The 16,912-nt window shown below is 42.6% G+C and overlaps 1 protein-coding gene across 1 annotated transcript in view; it reads right to left on the reverse strand.

Moving 5' to 3' along the window:
• LOC126262364 (chorion peroxidase-like) overlaps nucleotides 1-16,912 on the reverse strand; it is a 260,243-nt gene that overhangs the window by 37,790 nt on the left and 205,541 nt on the right. Inside the window, exons 6-8 of the mRNA XM_049958952.1 lie at nucleotides 14,292-14,488; nucleotides 11,380-11,553; nucleotides 2,935-3,013 (exon numbers count right to left, since the gene is read on the reverse strand). Of these exons, the coding sequence (XP_049814909.1) occupies nucleotides 2,935-3,013; nucleotides 11,380-11,553; nucleotides 14,292-14,488 (450 nt within the window). The remainder of the gene's footprint in view (nucleotides 1-2,934; nucleotides 3,014-11,379; nucleotides 11,554-14,291; nucleotides 14,489-16,912) is intronic.

A 16,912-nucleotide genomic window follows, 5' to 3' on the forward strand; every position in this document is an offset into this window, starting at 1 on the left:
GAATCCTGCCTCGGGCATAGATGTGTGTGATGTCCTTAGGCTAGTTAGGTTTAAGTAGTTCTAAGTTCTAGGGAACTGATGACCACAGCAGTTAAGTCCCATAGTGCTCAGAGCCACTTGAACCATTTTACGGTATCAGCTGATTAATGTTCGTTTGTTTTTAATCTGCAGGTATTTCATAGTCATTACATTTATAAAAACTCTATTTAGTCATGAATATTAGATTATTAGTAATTTTTTATTCATTAGCAAACTATAGGGATTTTATTCAATAGTAACGTGAATTTCTTTTGTTTTTATTACCTTTACACTCGGGGAAGACCGGGTATGCTGAGTGGGGGCAAGACGGGGCAGTACCCGGTCTTGCCTGACCAAATAATACTGCATTGTAAATTGATTTTTTTGTCTGAGTCAAATATGCTGAGAACTTAGCAAAGGAAGACAAAAAGACAACTATGCAGCCAGGAGGTCATGTAAGGGGTAATAAACGAAGCGTTATCGGCTAGGATGGGTTTCTTGAAAGCTGCAAGGACCTTCAATGTTTCACAAAGTACCTTAGAAGACAGATCAAAAAGGGCTAGGACAAATAAAATAACTGCTAAGGAAGTGGCAATTAAAGGACGATTGGGCCCATATCCGCTTGTGTTTTCAGAACAAGGGGGAAAAATTATTCGATCATATTTTAATACTATAGAGTGGACTTTCTGGTTTAACTCTGAAAGACGTCCGGAGATTACCTTACGATCTTGCAATCAAAAATAATTTGAAGCATAAATTCAACGATGATACGAATATGGTTGGAACGAACTAGTTATATGGTTTTCTAAACAAAGTTTCTTTAAGATTTCCGGAAAATACTTCGATATCAAAAGCTATGGGCTTCAATAAACAGCATGTTGACGAGTTTTTTTTAATTTGTTAAAATATCTATGTGAGTAGCACAAGTTTTCTCCTTGTGGTGTATACAGTGTCGTTGAAACAGGAATAACCACTGTTTCTATCAACCATCAGAAGTTTTTGCATTTAGAGGAAAAAACAGGTTGGATCATTAGCATCAGGTGAGCGTGGTGCTTTTGTTACCGTAGCCGGTAATTTTGTTCCAATAATGTTTATATTTTTCGTAGAAAAAGGGAAAACCTCTTACTCACTGATGAAACATCACCAGTGCTCAATATCATCCTTCTGGGTGGATGCAAACTGAAATTTTTACGCACTGGTTTCAAAAGTTTGTCTTGTTTTTCAAGCCATATGTAGATAACCAGTTCTCTTGATTTTGCACGGGCATGCCACATATACAAAGAGCCTCGATAAGCATCGGTCTCGTTTTGAAACCAAGTATGTTGAATCGTTTATGAATGAGCCCCTCTGCTCTAAAAGTTTGGAACCACAAGCATTTTGTAGTGACACACTGGCTGCGTCGTCTCTAGGTTAAACAGTTTAGCACCAAAGGCTTTTGAGTGTTAGCTATCCGATCTTACCCCATTTTTCCCTAACATTTGTCAGCTGCTACCAAAAGAAAAGGAGGTCAATCCCTTAACATTATTCAAGCTTCCCATCTGCCTCCGTTATACATTGCGCTGTTAGAGAAAATCTTTAACACATGTAGAGAAGAGAGTGGAAATACGGAATTCTCCTGAAGGATGTATAGACATCCATTTATTGACTCTGCCATCTTTCAAATCACAGGAAAATATTACGCAGGACAGCGATGTTGGTTCAGAAGTGAAACAGAAACAGCAGCCTGTGGTAAAGCCACAGCAGTGACCAGAAAACCCAAAAACATCGACATAAGTTGAAGGCAAAACAGGAAAGTTTCATTAGTAGCTAAGGTCAGGTTCTTTCCTTTTGATATCTAAAAATGGTGCCTGACCTCTTTTGGCGACGCATGAGAACTTTGTTCACTCATTCTAGGCCCTGTTGCCATAAAGCACAATGAACGGAAAAATTCACTGCTGGAGACGAGATAATGCGTCGCAAATTTAAAACTCGCTCTTAGATCTTCAATATGAAAATAATTTCCTTCACAAGCAAGAGCACGTAATTGGGGGCTTTGATGAAGGAGAAATTCATAAAATTGAATTGCTGGCGGAGATCTCTCATCTCAATGGAAGTGATCTGAGTAAAAGTGATAGATGACAACCAAACCACAGCGTTTTAGTGAGTCTATAGATCGTAATTTTTCAGAAGGCGAAAGAAAAAGAAAGGTTCCATAAAAGAGTATTTTCGCTATTGATACTGTGGGACTACAAACTACACGCAGGTGCGTTATGGGATTCCATTAGACCCACTTTCAACCTACTGGGCAAATATTCCAAATTTGGACTTCCTAGGCTCTAAAATCCCCGATTCTACAATGGGTCAGTACTTTGACAACACATAGAGGATGAGAAGGATATATTCCCTCTCTCTCCATCCCCCCTCCCTCCGCCCCTCCCGCTCTCACTGTGGGTCCCCTTTAGTGGAAACATAGGCTCTTCAACAGGACAAATCTCAAACAATCTGCGCTATTTTAGGATAGTAAATAAAAGATCGCAGTTGGTTGCTCGCTGACCAACGTAGGGTAATCACAGCTACAATTTTTTGTTACATAGGCATCTCTGTAAACAAGACATTTTTATAATAGCTTGACAGCGGTTTCATTCTTGTATCACTTTTTTTGTTCTTTTGAAGCATAGATTCCCTTGTTTGTGACACAAGTATTTTATTCGTGGTTTCATCTTCCTTTAATTGATAAGTAAATACACTTTTGTGATACACCTACTGGCTTACGACATATGGTACATAGACATACAAAACACGATATTGTTATTGAACAACGTGTCTTTTCTCTCCCACATCAGTTTCTTTGCACAACGGAAGCATTAGTAATGGCCCAAAGAGAAAGGTTTTTCCTGTAGGTTGTAAAGCGTAAGATGTTGAGACTGAAAACCTTACCTGGCAAACTTCTCAGTGACTCCATACACAGTGTTTCCATCAAGAACGGCAGTGAGTGTGTTATACTGTCCCCTGGAACCTGTGGAAGAAGAGACGCAACCGTTAGACATAGTTACTTTGATGGTTGTTGTTAAAATATTTTTTCGTTGTGTGATAAAGATATTAGATCAGAATACGAGCAGGAGGAGGTTATCCATCGCATATTTGAAAAAATGACAATAATACACGATTGGACATTTTTTTACTCAACCAAGAATTTTTTCTAAGAATTAGTAGCGATGCATTTAAATTTCGCTAACAACTACTGTATTTTGTAACTATCGCACGAAAACTTATTTTAAAACACGGAACATGGCCAAATGCTGTTTTATAAATATAGCGTACTTTAAGGAGTTAGTGGTCTATATATGTATATATAGTTAAGGCTCATCGGCCATTTGACCATCTTCTTCTGTGCGGATCCACAAACAGTGCCTGAACTCTTACGGGAATCGGTATAAAGCCGCGAGTAATGAGTATAATGGTTCAAATGGCTCTGAGCACTATGGGACTCAACTGCTGTGGTCATAAGTCCCCTAGAACTTAGAACTACTTAAACCTAACTAACCTAAGGACATCACAAACATCCATGCCCGAGGCGGGATTCGAACCTGCGACCGTAGCAGTCGCACGGTTCCGGACTGTGCGCCTAGAACCTCGACCCCACCGCGGCCGTCAATGAGTATAATGGGCAGAGGCTCTGTGAATATAGTACGGGACAATAAGTTGGGAATGTGGGTCTCACGAGAGGCGTGCCAGAGATAAGTCCCTGCAGTCGCACTATCCTCTGTGTCCTCGGTGGCTCAGAACGTAGAGCGTCTACCATGTAAGCAGGTGATCCCGGGTTCAAGTTCCGGCCGGGGCACACATTTTCAACTGTCCCCCCATGAACCATGGACCTTGCCGTTGGTGGGGAGGCTTGCATGCCTCAGCGATACAGATAGCCGTACCGTAGGTACAACCACAACGGTGGGGTATCTGTTGAGAGGCCAGACAAACGTGTGGTTCCTGAAGAGGGGCAGCAGCCTTTTCAGTAGTTGCAAGGGCAACAGTCTGGATGATTGACTGATCTGGCCTTGTAACAATAACCAAAACGGCCTTGCTGTGCTGGTACTGTGAACGGCTGAAAGCAAGGGGAAACTACGGCCGTAATTTTTCCCGAGGGCATGCAGCTTTACTGTATGATTAAATTATGATGGCATCCTCTTGGGTAAAATATTCCGGAGGTAAAATAGTCCCCCATTCGGATCTTCGGGCTGGGACTACTCAGGAGGAGGTCGTTATCAGGAGAAAGAAAACTGGCGTTCTACGGATCGGAGCGTGGAATGTCAGATCCCTTAATCGGGCAGGTAGGTTAGAAAATTTAAAAAGGGAAATGGGTAGGTTAAAGTTAGATATAGTGGGAATTAGTGGCAGGAGGAACAAGACTTCTGGTCAGGTGACTACAGGGTTATAAACACAAAATCAATTAGGGGTAATGCAGGAGTAGGTTTAATAATGAATATGAAAATAGGAATGCGGGTAAGCTACTGCAACCAGGCATAGTGAACGCATTATTGTGGCCAAGATACACTCCTGGAAATGGAAAAAAGAACACATTGACACCGGTGTGTCAGACCCACCATACTTGCTCCGGACACTGCGAGAGGGCTGTACAAGCAATGATCACACGCACGGCACAGCGGACACAGCAGGAACCGCGGTGTTGGCCGTCGAATGGTGCTAGCTGCGCAGCATTTGTGCACCGCCGCCGTCAGTGTCAGCCAGTTTGCCGTGGCATACGGAGCTCCATCGCAGTCTTTAACACTGGTAGCATGCCGCGACAGCGTGGACGTGAACCGTATGTGCAGTTGACGGACTTTGAGCGAGGGCGTATAGTGGGCATGCGGGAGGCCGGGTGGACGTACCGCCGAATTGCTCAACACGTGGGAAGTGAGGTCTCCACAGTACATCGATGTTGTCGCCAGTGGTCGGCGGAAGGTGCACGTGCCCGTCGACCTGGGACCGGACCGCAGCGACGCACGGATGCACGCCAAGACCGTAGGATCCTACGCAGTGCCGTAGGGGACCGCACCGCCACTTCCCAGCAAATTAGGGACACTGTTGCTCCTGGGGTATCGGCGAGGACCATTCGCAACCGTCTCCATGAAGCTGGGCTACGGTCCCGCACACCGTTAGGCCGCCTTCCGCTCACGCCCCAACATCGTGCAGCCCGCCTCCAGTGGTGTCGCGACAGGCGTGAATGGAGGGACGAATGGAGACGTGTCGTCTTCAGCGATGAGAGTCGCTTCTGCCTTGGTGCCAATGATGGTCGTATGCGTGTTTGGCGCCGTGCAGGTGAGCGCCACAATCAGGACTGCATACGACCGAGGCACACAGGGCCAACACCCGGCATCATGGTGTGGGGAGCGATCTCCTACACTGGCCGTACACCACTGGTGATCGTCGAGGGGACACTGAATAGTGCACGGTACATCCAAACCGTCATCGAACCCATCGTTCTACCATTCCTAGACCGGCAAGGGAACTTGCTGTTCCAACAGGACAATGCACGTCCGCATGTATCCCGTGCCACCCAACGTGCTCTAGAAGGTGTAAGTCAACTACCCTGGCCAGCAAGATCTCCGGATCTGTCCCCCATTGAGCATGTTTGGGACTGGATGAAGCGTCGTCTCACGCGGTCTGCACGTCCAGCACGATCGCTGGTCCAACTGAGGCGCCAAGTGGAAATGGCATGGCAAGCCGTTCCACAGGACTACATCTAGCATCTCTACGATATTCTCCATGGGAGAATAGCAGCCTGCATTGCTGCGAAAGGTGGATATACACTGTACTAGTGCCGACATTGTGCATGCTCTGTTGCCTGTGTCTATGTGCCTGTAGTTCTGTCAGTGTGATCATGTGATGTATCTGACCCCAGGAATGTGTCAATAAAGTTTCCCCTTCCTGGGACAATGAATTCACGGTGTTCTTATTTCAATTTCCAGGAGTGTAGATACGAAGCCCACACCCACTGCAGTGGTACAAGTTTATATGCCATCCAGCTCTGCAGATGACGAAGAAATTAAAGAAATGTATGATGAAATAAAAGAAATTATTCAGATAGTGAAGGGAAACGAAAATTTAATAGTCATGAGTGACTGGAATTCGAGTGCGGGAAAAAGGAGAGAAGGAAACGTAGTAGGTGAATATGGATTGGGGCTAAGAAATGAAAGAGGAAGCCGCCTGGTAGAATTTTGCACAGAGCACAACTTAATCATAGCTAACACTTGGTATAAGAATCACGAAAGAAGGTTGTATACATGGAAGAACCCTGGAGATACTAAAAGGAATCAGATAGATTATGTAATGGTAAGACAGAGATTTAGGAACCAGGTTTTAAATTGTAAGACATTTCCAGGGGCAGATGTTGACACTGACCACAATCTATTGGTTATGACCTGTAGATTAAAACTGAAGAAACTGCAATAAGATGGGAATTTAAGAAGATGGGACCTGGATAAAAAGAAAGAACCAGAGGTTGTACAGAGTTTCAGGGAGAGCATAAGGGAAAAATTGACAGGAATGGGGGAAAGAAATACAGTAGAAGAAGAATGGGTAGCTTTGAGGGATGAAGTAGTGAAGGCAGCAGAGAATCAAGTAGGTAAAAAGACGAGGGCTAGTAGATATCCTTGGGTAACAGAAGAAATATTGAATTTAATTGATGAAAGGAGAAAATATAAAAATGCAGTAAATGAAGCAGGCAAAAGGGAATACAAACGTCTCAAAAATGAGATCGACAGGAAGTGCAAAATGGCTAAGCAGGGATGGCTGGAGGACAAATGTAAGGATGCAGAGGCTTATCTCACTAGGGGTAAGATAGATACTGCCTACAGGAAAATTAAAGAGACCTTTGGAGATAAGAGAACCACTTGTATGAACATCAAGAGCTCAGATGGCAACCCAGTTCTAAGCAAAGAAGGGAAAGCAGAAAGGTGGAAGGAGTATATAGAGGGTCTATACAAGGGCTATGTACTTGAGGACAATATTATGGAAATGGAAGAGGATGTATGTGAAGTTGAAATGGGAGATACGATACTGCGTGAAGAGTTTGACAGAGCACTGAAAGACCTGAGTCGAAACAAGGCCCCCGGAGTAGACAACATTCCATTGGAACTACTGACGGCCTTGGGAGAGTCAGTCCTGACAAAACTCTACCATCTGGTGAGCAAGATGTATGAAACAGGCGAAATACCCTCAGACTTCAAGAAGAATATAATAATTCCAATCCCAAAGAAAGCAGGTGTTGACAGATGTGAAAATTACCGAACAATCAGGTTAATAAGCCACAGCTGCAAAATACTAACAAGAATTCTTTACAGACGAATGCAAAAACTAGTAGAAGCCGAACTCGGGGAAGATCAGTTTGGATTCCGTAGAAATAATGGAACACGTGAGGCAATACTGACCTTACGAGTTATCTTAGAAGAAAGATTAAGGTAAGGCAAACCTACGTTTCTAGCATTTGTAGACTTAGAGAAAGCATTTGACAATGTTGACTGGAATACTCTCTTTCAAATTCTATAGGTGGCAGGGGTAAAATACAGGGAGCGAAAGGCTATTTACAATTTGTACAGAAACCAGATGGCAGTTATAAGAGTCGAGGGGCACGAAAGGGAAGCAGTGGTTGGGAAGGGAGTGAGACAGGGTTGTAGCCTCTCCCCGATGCTATTCAATCTGTATATTGAGCAAGCAGTAAAGGAAACAGAAGAGAAATTCGGAGTAGGTATTAAAATCCATGGAGAGGAAATAAAAACTTTGAGGTTCGCCGATGACATTGTAATTCTGTCAGAGACAGCAAAGAACTTGGAAGAGCAGTTGGACGGAATGGATAGTGTCTTTAAAGGAGGATATAAGATGATCATCAACAAAGGCAAAACGAGAATAATGGAATGTGGTCGAATTAAGTCGGGTGATGCTGAGGGAATTAGATTAAGAAATGAGACACTTAAAGTAGTAAAGGAGTTTTGCTATTTGGGGAGCAAAATAACTGATGATGGTCGAAGTAGAGAGGATATTAAATGTAGATTGGCAATGGCAAAGAAAGCGTTTCTGAGGAAGAGAATTTTGTTAATATCGAGTATAGATTTAAGTGTCAGGAAGTCGTTTCTGAAAGTATTTGTATGGAGTGTAGCCACGTATGGAAGTGAAACATGGACGATAAATAGTTTGGAGAAGAAGAGAATAGAAGCTTTCGAAATGTGGTGCTACAGAAGAATGCTGAAGATTAGATGGGTAGATCACATAACTAATGAGGAAGTATTGAATAGGATTAGGGAGAAGAGAAGTTTGTGGCATAACTTGACTAGAAGAAGGGATCGGTTGGTAGGACATGTTCTGAGGCATCAAGGGATCACCAATTTAGTACTGGAGGGCAGCGTGGAGGGTAAAAATCGTAGAGGGAGACCAAGAGATGAATACACTAAGCAGATTCAGATGGATGTAGGTTGCAGTACGTACTGGGAGATGAAGAAGCTTGCACAGGATAGAGTAGCATGGAGAGCTGCATCAAACCAATCTCAGGACTGAAGACCACAACAACAACAACAACCCGTTGACATATATCAACACCTGTATGCAGCTAGGGGTATTCATTTCATTGTAATTAGTGGTCTTTGCTGCGGCCTGCAAATATATTTCTGCAGATGTACTTCTATATTGTTTTAAAATAAGTCTGATTAAGAAACGACCAACTTCCAGCGATTTTAACTGAAACTCGTTCAGTCTACATTATTAGAAAGAATCGAATAAATAACCCATGGAACTACTAAGTGTTCAGACGAACTCTTTGAGTACTGGAAAACGAATGTTATTTGATTCTGTCGTATTATGAAGACTACAACGTTGAATGGATTCTCTTTTCTCTATGTAACAGTTTCACAGGACGTGACTATCAGATTAGTTGGCCTGACAATATTTTGAATAAGGTGTAAATAAGAATGTAGACAAGTGTTCACTGTTTAAACAATGTGACGTGGTCTGCCACCCGATTTTTTTTCGATTGCTATGTCTTGTCAAATGCCTACTGGTGGCCGTTTGTCAGTTTTCCAATTTAAGCCTCCTCCTGTCACTCACTCAAGTTTTTCAAGCAGTTCTAAAGGAATCGAATCCATAATTTTGAATCTGATGTACGAAAACCATTACTGAGCTGACGCCACACTCAGTAATAAAAGATAAATACTTGAGAAATAATTGCTTTTCGAAATTTCCTACGTTTATGGCTGATGTATTTATGGTTATGAATGTTGAATGTATGAAACAGATCATGTAGAAGTTTTTGTAATAACAGTCTGAAATACATTATCATCAGTTTGAGGCTTGCTGTCAAGTTAAAACGATGTTCTTTACCGGGACTCGAACCCGAAACCTTTCCTTTCGCGTGCAAAGTTCTTGCCACTTTTTTTTTCATTTTGTTCATTATTGATCGTTGTGTTTGGTCGTTGCGGACGTCGCAAGACATCCTGTTCAAGTTCGGTGGTTGATCCTTCCACTCAGTTTTTTATTACAGAGGCCAACCGGCTCTCTGACCGAACACGCTGAGCTACCGTGCCGGCAGCCACTGAGCTACTTGTCTGAAGATGACGCTCCCCTCAGGGCAAAATCTTTTCTGTCCCACTACATCCTGCCTGGTCTCCTCCCCCAAACAACCCCAACCCACTACATCGTTCAGCCACTTTCTCGAAATCCTTTTCATTAGCAGGAACTCGTTTCTGCAGTATTCTCCCGCGTTGTATTAGAGAACTGAATAACATCATCAGCTTCAGAAGGCAGTTAATGACATAGAGTTATAAACATGGCTGCTTGGTTTAGTGACCGTTTATAAATTAAAGTTGAACTAAATAAGCCGTCGGTCACAATTTTTAGACTTTTTGTCTAGGTTTCAACACTTCTAAGAGTATCTTCCTCTGAATTTAAATATTTAAAGTGGTCTATAACATAATTACAAATTTATGGGAAAAGAAAATTTTTATATAAAAATGTAAGTACTAACTAACAGTACAAGAAAGAGACAGTACTTACATGTCACGTATAAAGTAAATAACAAGCAAGAAACGGCGTATCAACAGGTATGAGCAGCCCACAGTGGCTCGCCTTTCATGTATTCTCTTTAAAATTTTATATAAAAATTTTTTCCCATAAATTTGTAATTATGTTATAGCCCACTTTAAATATTTAAATTCTGATGAAGACACTCTTAGAATTGTTGATATCTGGTCAAAAAGACTAAAAAATGTGACCTAGGGCTTGTTTAGTTCAACTTTAAGTTAATGACATATCTACTGAAGTTAAAATAATGATTTCCATCTTCCCTGTACTCACTCGTTACCTTTGTACATCGTTCTTCCCAAACACATCTTCCTCATTTCGCGGTATTGTTAGCTGCTACAGTCTTTAAAATTTCCTTTCCCCATAACACTCTATATCATAAAACATATATTTTACACAAGAATACATTCTTTCTATATCTACCACTATTATTGCTATTGTTATTACTATTATTAGTATTATCATTATCACTATTAGTGGCAGCAGCAGCGGTGGTAATAATAGTACTAGTACTGCCAGTATACATTTAATTAGTTCATAGTCACCATTATTTACTCAAACTGTCACTTCAGACACTCAAATTATTTTAATATTGTTTGTCATATTAAAATTGTAATTTCTTAGGTAATTATGATGTAGAAAAGGTACTGTATGTGTGAAAACCTGCTCCGGTGCACGAGAGAGCCTGATAGTCAATCAGATAAAGTAAGTGAAAAAGACAATCACGTGTCCTCACAGCTGATCTACCCCGAGGACCTCTCTCCTATGTTCCAAATTCTGCATGCCTAGCAGAACTACCACTTCTGGAAGAAAGGCTTTTGCGAGAAAGTAGCTTAGGAAACGGCCTAGGGGATTGTTTCCAGAGTGAATTTTCGCTCTGCAGAGAAGTGTGCGCTGTTTCGAAAATACCTAAAAATTTCCGGCTTTGAATTCTCGTGTGTCAGGTAGTTTTAATCAACCGAAAAGTTCGTAGACGAACACCGGGTAAAAAAATTAAATCACCAACAAAAAAGGAAACTACGTGATCAGGCTCTGAAGACCACGCGGTAGTCGACCGAACGCCGAGTCATCCTGAGTTAATCATCACTGTACGCGGTATGGAGGGGCATGGGGTCAGCACACCGCAATCCCGGCCGTTGTCGACGTTCCGATCTTGGAGCTGCTACCTCTCAGTCAGGTAGCTCCTCAACAGGCATCACGAAGCTGAGTGCACCCCAATCCAGTTCTCCAGTAGCTTCACTTTAAGTTCTGCTTACAGTCGCGATACTCAACTAGTCTAATGGTATCAGAGCAGTATAGTTTTCTTGGGAAGCCACTTACCGAGTCTGCAACCAGGCCTTGGTGCCGGGAAGCCCCTGACGAAGTCCTGACAACGGACGTTGAACAGGCTGTAGAAGTAGTCGTCCTCTGGGATCAGGATGTCCAGGCAGTAGGGGTTCTTCAGGTGCGGCGGGCGCTTGCAGCACTCCTCCGGCTCGTTACGGTTCAGAGGGTCTGCAACAGCACAGCAGAATCACGTGTGGCTAAATACTATGTTTGCCTTCACTACTTAGTTCCCTTTTGTTGTTTCGCTATGCAATGGGTAAAGAATTAAAGAAAGAATTAAGATAAGAACATTACAGCCTCAATAAGCCAACCGACATCATATTATTTCATTTCGATGCGCAAAATATTTAATTTTTACTCTAATAAATTCTACAAATGATCAGAGTTAGGACACACCAGACTTGCTTATGTATGTGTGAGGAGTGTGACTCAGTTATATTAGAGTGCAAAAGGTTGATTTGTGAGAAGACTTTCAATTACATACCAAGGCAAATTCAATGATGTTCGTGTTTAGCGAATGGTAGAGCCAGGAATCCCCTAGAAGTATTGTCACGATCGGCAAGCCGATGTAACCTTGAAGCGTAGGCAGCTTCCAAGAAAACAATTTTTTCAGTCGGAAGACAGCAATGATGAATGATACGCAAGTTCCCATTGAGTTTGCAGTCAAGATAATGTGAAAAGAATTTTGATTCGTCTGTCCAAGTATCTTCTTCCCGTTGTTACATGATCTAGTAACGGTATTCCTGTGCTTACTGCAATTGTAACTGACTACCTTGTTGCGTACAGGGGTGGGTGGTTCCTTGCGAAATTTCTTTTGCAGCAAAGTGCAATAGACCATGGGCTTCGAACAACTTTCATCTACACAAGTTGTCTCCACGGAGGTGACAAAAGTAATGGGATAACGATACGTACATATATAGATAGCGATAGTATAAGGTACACACGGTGGGAAAGTCCGTACATTGGAGGAACAGACTTTGAATGAGGGGTGGTAGTTGAACTCACAAGCATGACACATTCCTTTTTCAAAAATCGTGAAAGAATTCAATTTTCCGAGATGCACAGTGTCAAAACAGTGCGAAGAATGAGAGATTTCAGACATTACCTCTCACCACGGACAACGCAGTGGCCTACGGCCTTCACTTAATGACCGAAGTACCGTCGTTTGTGTAGAGTTGTCAGTGCTAACAGAAAAGTAACACTGTACTAAATAATGGCAGAAATGAATGTGGGACCTATGGCGAACGTATATGTTAGGACATTGTGGCCAAATTTGGCGTTACTACCCTATGGCAGCAGATGACCGACGCGAATGCATTTGTTAGCAGCACGACATCGACTGCATCGCCTCGCCTGTGCTCGTGACCATATCGGTCGGATCCTACAAGTCTATTTGATGTCTACATCGACAATATTGTTAACTACCTGGAGCATAATTACTGTTTTCCATTTTATTGCATGGACACCTTGAATTCAGCTGACGGTTTAAGGATCGCCGTCTATTCCGCAGGTCTAGGGACGAAATTTAATTACACAGAGCGCGCCAAAATAAGTAGATAGATACGTACCGTAAATGTCCCATCCTAATAATCTCAACGACTGGCTGTAGGCATGATAAATTACTTTTAAATAGTTCAGTACAATTACTGCAGCAAACTCTTGTCAATTCAGCACGTTTTATGCAATTAATTTTGAGTTCTTCCTTGAATGTTTAAAGTTTGGGTGCGTACTCGGAGGTTTCGCGTAAACATGAAAATTCTGAGCCTTCTCAAATTCGGAAACGCAATTTTTTGAAACATTTTACAGAATGTTTATAAAAATTTAGAATGAAGATCAAGAATGTTGTAAGTACAGTAAGATAAAATGATACAGGTAACGAATGTCCTATAATGGATTGTTACTGAGTTACGTGCTACAGCTTTGGATGAACGTGACTACGACTTACGTGACGTGATGTATATGTGTTGTAATGGACGAGTATGGAATGATACGAAGAGATAGCGTAAAACCGTGTGCTAAAGCGCAGCTTACTTCTCGCTTAAAGGCTTCATCCAATGGGGGATCATCATTGACAAGGCCTCATTTCCTTAATGTCCACGTCCATAGACTAGATCATTAACGCACACTTGTGCGGTGGTGCTCTATTCAGATGTATCCGCTTCAAATCCTGGTACTGGAGTAAATGTTCTTCATCAGTATTTGGCTGGCAAGGAAAGGAGGGGTCGTGACGTAAAGTTTCTGAACACCAGTCATTGCACCGAAGTGCTGAATTAAATTCCAGACCTCGCCGGGGTGAGATTATATGATACTTTCGATGATTTTCCTCCATCGGGTGAGGACTTTAAAGACGGCGACTTCTTTGCTGCTATTCAAGGAGAGTAGGCTATGTGCCAGCGGTGCATCTCATTCTCATTCTCTAATCCCCACGCAACACAATCTATTGCACCTCACTGTACACATATCAATTACACTCTTCTACATTCAATACATGCAATTAAGACATTATCACACCGTGCAGTGATGGACTACTGTGCACAGTGCGATAAAACCCTTTGCAATTAGGTCTCGCTCCAAGAGAGACGTAGTAGGGATGTGAGACTTAACGATGGGCACTGATGACCGAGCTGATACTAGAGAATAATATTCTTCTTTCGCTCCTCCAAATTCTTGTCAAATACTGACGAGATCTCCATGATTGGAAGTCCTTCTTCTGGAGTTAATGTCACCAGATTCTCGTGCACTATGGTCGTTACGTATGGAGACTGGTTTTGTAGCATCCTAATGCATCACAGTTGAACTTGCAGTGAACTACGACTTCTTGTGGCTGTAATTTTCGAACAAGACTTCAAAGAGTCTGTAAATCAACTGATTCTAAAGGGTAGTATTTAAGTGAGGCTTGCACTTACCGAGCGGCGTGGCGGTGAGTGTGTAGTCGTGGTCCATGAACTGCCCCCAGGCGATGACCATGACAGTGCCCGCGTGGTCGTGGTAGCCCTCGTCGGGGTGCATCGTCCGGGACACGATCCGCGGCAGCGGCAGCTGGTTGCCCGACACACTGATGCGGGGCGCCGTCATGCCGTCAGCGTACAGCGGACCCACCAACCTGTGAAGGCCGTACGAGTTCCGTCACACATCTTCATCACATGCCTTACTGGGTTTTGTTATTGTTTCGTCCGCAGCTCGTGGTCGTGCGGTAGCGTTCTCGCTTCCCACGCCCGGGTTCCCGGGTTCGATTCCCGACGGGGTCAGGGATTTTCTCTGCCTCGTGATGACTGGGTGTTGTGTGATGTCCTTAGGTTAGTTAGGTTTAAGTAGTTCTACGTTCTAGGGGACTGATGAACATAGATGTTAAGTCCCATAGTGCTCAGAGCCATTTGAACCATTTGTTATTGTTTCACTCTCTGGCTAGTGAGGTAGGCGTAGACCAACAGCTGGCAAAAATGTTTAAGTCGGCAAAGGTGTTTACGTTTGAATACAGAAAAACGTCTAATATTCACAGTGATTCAAAGAGTATGTTTAATACGCTACTGGTCACTAAAATTTCAACACCAAGAAGAATCGTAAGTAACGAAATTTTACTTGTTGTGTGGGTAATACAGGACAGCAGGAAGAACAAATGATTAAATTCGTAGATGATTTGTGGGTCTACAATGGCATTAAGCCGGCAGGGCATCGATTCGCACTAAACGCTGGTGATAGATAAGGGTACATTATTCTGTGTTGCTTCAACTCTATTCCGCAGTTTATAAACAATGATTGCTGGTGGCGTGTGAGATCCCCGAAACTCATGACCAGATGTTTTCAGTGGATCAAAGCTCTGAAGAATGTTTCGGTCATGTCAGCAGTCGAACACCCTCTGTACCGCGGTAGGGCAGAATACCATGTGAAACATGTGGTCTTGTGTTATCTTGTTGAAAGATAACATCACAAAGACCTCAAAGATAGGGTAAGGCACTTCAGTTATGTAACGGCAATACAAACCAGAGGCACCCCATTCTTACACAGCTTGTGCAACGCCTGTATGATCCGTATGGATGCTTGTTTCGCTGTAAACAAATCCATCTCTTAACTCAAAGTGATCCTGCGTGAGGAGATCAGACATGGCGAAGCGAACAAAACGTATGTTCTCTCGAGCGCTAGACGTACGGGGACGCTGAGAAACTTCACAGTGTTGAGCGTAGCCCTCCTGAACCTCTCGATTCCACATTATCAGGATAGTTAGCGCTTCTGACCAAGGCGAGTAGCAGTATTGTGGAACGATAATCACCTGTCTCAATAGGCTTCCTGCTGCTATCGAATTCCAACACGAGTTGGCAAACTTTTTTCGTTCTTAGATGAATCAAAATTCTGTCTTCTCACAAACAAGTAATATTCTGAATAATCTACTCTGATATACAGCGTGTAGAAGGCGTTACTCCTGTCTGCTTTGAGCTGTTGCGCTGAAACGGTAATCATTTTCATATCGAAGCACATAGTATACTTCATATTAATTTGACATTTGTTGCCGTCATGATGCTGAAATTTTAATTGTCAGCGGTATAATCATGTAAAGTTGGTTATTATTTACAACTAAATACATATTTGTTAGTGAACTAAGCCGCCCATTTCTCTAGAAGCAGTGGTATAGTAAAAATTGAAATGGTGCTCTGGTATTTAAGGGGTGGCCTATAGTCGTTTTATCGTAGCAGAAGGGACAGCAGGTACTGTGTATTGAAGGCGGAACTCAAGGTTGGAACTGTAAAATTTTTAGGGTTCTGAAGAAAAATGAGATGAAAGCAATACAGTGTTGGTAGGAACTCAGGGGCCAAGGACATAGAAGGGGAAGGTGGAACTTCTGTTTATGAAAGTGGATTATATGTTAATATAACTGTCTTCTAGATCAGGCGGAGGTAATAACTAAAAGCGGACTTTGGAAGGCAAACGGGACATCTGGAGAGTACAGTAGGGAGAACATGTAGGCAGGGGGAGGTGAAGGTGTTCCATGTAGTGAAAAAGAGGGAACAATGAGGTCGTATAGGGTATGCGTTGGTAGTTAGCTAGGTACGTAAATAGATTTGGAACACATGAAAATTGAAGGAGTTGTAAGATTTTTGAGACGAAATTACACGAAATGCATTTAAAAGTGGTAAAACTGGATCGGGCTACTTTTTGACAAATGTAGAAACTACGGGGAAGCAGAATACCATACTTGTTACATTATTGTTTTTAGTCGACTCTATGGACTTCATCTTGGATTCTATAAAGAAAAGGGAAAATTGTTATTATGTAACATCAACATCAGTTTCTGTATTTTAAGTTCCTGAATATGGGGTCTTGCTGAATAACTGCACCACTTGCTTTACTCTCCCTTTAACAAGTGAGGTGACGCACGCTCCCCACGACAGATTCATAAGGTGACTACGCAAACATTACGAGACATACCGAAAAATGACACATGTCATTGAACAGAGTACCTCTCCAAGTTCCTATTCGTAATACGCGCCGTGACGTAGTTGCACTGAGGCGCAGGCGTCTCGCAACATGTAGA

This window comes from Schistocerca nitens, chromosome 1 (assembly GCF_023898315.1).
Source record: "Schistocerca nitens isolate TAMUIC-IGC-003100 chromosome 1, iqSchNite1.1, whole genome shotgun sequence".
Lineage (NCBI taxonomy): Eukaryota > Metazoa > Arthropoda > Insecta > Orthoptera > Acrididae > Schistocerca > Schistocerca nitens.